A 4,157-nucleotide genomic window follows, 5' to 3' on the forward strand; every position below is an offset into this window, starting at 1 on the left:
TCTGAAATTTGGGTTCAAATTAAAAAAATGTTTTTACACAACATTCACTCAACATTTCCTTAAAATTCACACAGTTTTTACACTGGATTCAATTAGAAAAGGTATGAATCTTAACAAAAAATTAATTCACACATTTACAGAAGACACTTAAATTTGACCAAACTTTATTTGATTAAGTAAGCATCCTACTTTTTGATAAACTAATAGCCACGTTTCCAGGAAAGTGTTTTTCCTTTATTTCGGAATATCCGTTTGGCCCTTGTTTTAGGATGATCATTGCTTCTTCCACAAAAGTAGAACAAGCTTACATAGGGAATCAGACATTCCAACAAACATTCCCTTGTGGGAGTCTTCTTTGTGTCTATGTGTTTCAATGTGAGTAAGTAAATCAAACCTGAGAATGTCTGATTTGATGTTTTGTGCATGCACTTGGCCTGGTGATGTGATACAAGTACTATAATTCTATTATGGGTTGGAAACATAGAGGAAAACTTCTAAAGTGCAGCTACCCTGCTCTTACTTTCTCAGTCACATACCTATACCAAGCATGCAGATCAGGAGTTTACTCCAAGTTTTCTATCTCAGCAGGCCTGTTTTTAGAGATTGCTGAGCCCTGGGCAAAATTTGGACGTGCTAACCACCGCCACCACTTTACATGGATGAGACTTCAAATAAATTAAATATACATGCAGAAATCAGAAAATAGTTTTACTTTACTGCCATACATACTGTCACAGTTCATGTTACAGCTGTGTTCTTTACAGTACTTGGCCAATATTATATGAAATCTTATATATTGACACAATGGTATTAGCTTGTGCTGTGCAAAGCCCAAATCAAGTAAAAGGAAATCATCTGCAGTCCTGTAGTATTCCTCACTCTATTATTGTGAAATTATTGTCACGAAAAGACAAAGTTTCAGACCCTCACAAGGTAACTTTACCAGCAGAGTTTCTCAATCGGGGTTCTGTGGGACTGTGGATGCTAGGTGTTACTTGAGCAATGAGTGCCTCTGGGATCAGTTAGCACTGACACAACGGTGGATGTAGTCAACTTCGGACCCCATGAAGAAATGACTGGAGCAGCTGTGTAGTTGGGAAGGCTTTCAAGAAGCAGCACACTTTGCACCTCTTATGCCCCTGCACCAACACCAATGACCTTTTTTGCTATCTGTAAGGATGACATTACCCCACTGGCCAGCAATGTAAGAGGCATTCTTCCCACATTATTATTACACAGTATATAAATAGTGCCAACATATTACGCAGCGCTGTACAAAGTCCATAGTGATGTCCCTAACTGTCCCTCAAAGGGACTCGAAATTTAATGTCACAGTCACAATCATATGTCAATTTTTTGGGGGAAAGCCAGTTGACCTAACTGCATGTTTTTGGAATGTAGGAGGAAACCGGAGTACTCAGAGGAAACCCAGGGAGAACATGCTCATGCATATTTCACATATTTCATTTCATGTTTTTGTAAAAGTAAACTAAACATGAACAGGTCTTTAGGCCTCACTACATTTCATGATTCTATTCAGAGAAGTGGACTTGACTAATAAAAACACAGAAGACATAGGCTCTGATACTGCCATCTTGGTCCTTCATTACCTATATTTAAATTTCTGCTTATAGCATGTGATGGGAAATGAATGTGCTAGACCTTTCCATTGACCATAACCTGGGACTCATCTATTTCTGGGCTGTATTCTCCCCAGAAATGTTTTTAGGCTTGGTGGGAAGAAGCCGTAGGCAGGTGGCAGCCTCCGTATTATGCCCCAACAGTGCCTCCGTATTATTATTAAAAAGTATTTATATAGCGCCAACATATTACAATAAATAGGGTTTGCAAATTACAGACCGTGACACGGGAGGAGGAGAGGACCCTGCCCAAAAGAGTTTACAATCCAAGACCCAACTTTTCAGTAATCAGGGAGTTCCCTGAAAAGCCAGTTAGTTAATAAGTCAGGTAGTTACTGAAAAGTGCCAGGTGGTGCACCCAGCCAAAAGTGTCTGGAAGAACAGTGCTGTGTGACTGTTGGACATTGACTAGTGCACATTGAATAAGATACAGGCCCCCAGTTCTCCCCAGGCCCTTTTAGCTGGGTGCACCACCCGGCACTTTTTAGCAACCACCTGGCTGTTTTTGGGTGGTTACTGATGAGTTGGGTCACAAAACAGTAGGCCCCCCGCCTACAAGTTCTTCACACCCAGCTTTAAAAATTTGTCAGTTGAGCACTAAAAATATGTAAAGGATTGATCATTCACTTATTGCTTGTGTGACGTGCATAGGTACTAAGCTTCATATATAGACTGATGTTTGAAATCACCCATACTAACCTCTCTCAGGTGTTTCAGGAGGCTTCAGATATTTTTTCTTCACTATTCCTTTCTTGGAAGTTTTTGGAAACGTATGCCACCGCTTAATTTAGTCATTTATATAGCGCTGGCATAGTTTGCAGCATTTGGCAGAGATTATTGTAAATAATGACTCAGGCTCCTAGAAAATGATAGCCATCTTTAGAACCAGGTACCTAAACATCCTGGAGAATTACACCATCACTTTTAGTTTTGAACCTTTACGGAAGATATACAGTACTTTGTTCTTTATAGCTGTAAGATTGGTCCATCTAATTTCTGTATTATACATAATTCTGCTTAGCCCTGATTTTGCACTATTTTATGTTATTAGAATATATATATATATATATATATATATGCTAATGGTAAATACTAGAATTTACAAACCTATTGCACTTTACATGGGTTTGGGGTAAGCTGAAAGTAATATACTTGCAGATAATTGTTGTCTGTTTTGCCAGGTAGGTCATTTTTATATTTAAGACTTGCAAATGTAAGCAAAATAATAAAAATGTAATATACATTTGCAGCATCAAGCAGGAAATACATACAAAATAATATACTATTGCTGATGTTTTTTCTTCTTTATTTAACTTATAGAACAAAACTTGTGTCCAGACTTTGGAAGGACATGCTCAGAATGTTTCTTGTGTCAGTTTTCACCCTGAGCTTCCCATTATAATCACAGGCTCAGAAGACGGTGAGTCTATCAATGTTTATTGTTCTAACAAATGTGGTATAATACATGCAGGTCTGTTTAAAAAAGATAAAAAAGAGTGTAGGGTAACTAATGACTTAACTGGATTTTGTTTTTACCGGTTCAAGGATTCCCACCTCCTAGATTGTAAGCTCCTCCGGGCAGGGTCCTCTCCTCCTCCTTTGTCATTGTTTGTATCTGTCTGTCATTTAATGTACAGCGCTGCATAATATGTTGGCGCTATATAAATCCTGTTTATTAATAATAAAAAAAGGTGGCTCAACAAATACATTATTATTTTTTCATAATTTATCATAATTTATATTATTAGGTATTTTGTATAAAGATCTTATCAGTTCAGACATCACAATACACATGCTTATGTATAGGCTAGCAAGGTACACACATTTAATGTGTGTGATGTGTGAGAAGATTTCAGACAAACTTTTAATTTGTCAGGAGAAAAGGTACTTGAACTTTATAAAACATTCTTTTCCAACAGGCACGGTTAGGATTTGGCATTCCAGCACTTACCGTCTAGAGAGTACTCTTAATTATGGCATGGAGAGGGTCTGGTGTGTATGTGGACTGCGGGGCTCCAACAATGTCGCACTTGGGTACGATGAGGGCAGCATCATTGTTAAGGTAAGCTATGAAAAGGTAAAGCTGTGATTTATTAATTGTGTATTCATTCAATTGTACATTCACTTGGGAAATCATTGGCATATTTGTAGATTGTTTGTTCCTTCCCCCTATGTGATAGTGGTAGTGTAAATGTATTTGTCTATGATAGAATAAACTGTTTAAAATAAGATGACCAAGGTAACATATATACAGATGCCTCTGCTTTTCTGGTATTCAACTTTACAACTTTGCATCCTTCTAGTTGGGTCGTGAAGAGCCAGCAATGTCTATGGATGCAAATGGTAAAATCATCTGGGCCAAGCACTCTGAAGTGCAACAGGCTAATTTAAAAGCCATGGGTGAAACAGAGATTAAAGATGGAGAAAGGCTTCCTCTAGCTGTGAAGGATATGGGCAGCTGTGAAATCTATCCACAGACCATACAACACAACCCCAATGGCAGGTAAAGACCCAGGG

The 4,157-nt window shown here is 38.2% G+C and overlaps 1 protein-coding gene across 1 annotated transcript in view; it reads left to right on the forward strand.

The window, feature by feature from the left end:
* Positions 1–2,960: 2,960 nt before the first annotated feature.
* Positions 2,961–4,157, forward strand: part of COPB2 (COPI coat complex subunit beta 2) — a gene marked incomplete at its 5' end in the record, with an annotated part of 9,160 nt that continues 7,963 nt past the window's right edge. Inside the window, 3 exon segments of the mRNA XM_072407717.1 lie at positions 2,961–3,060; positions 3,560–3,702; positions 3,944–4,143. Coding sequence (XP_072263818.1) covers positions 2,961–3,060; positions 3,560–3,702; positions 3,944–4,143 — 443 coding nt within the window.

Source organism: Pyxicephalus adspersus, chromosome 4 (assembly GCF_032062135.1).
Source record: "Pyxicephalus adspersus chromosome 4, UCB_Pads_2.0, whole genome shotgun sequence".
NCBI classification, from domain to species: Eukaryota; Metazoa; Chordata; class Amphibia; order Anura; family Pyxicephalidae; genus Pyxicephalus; species Pyxicephalus adspersus.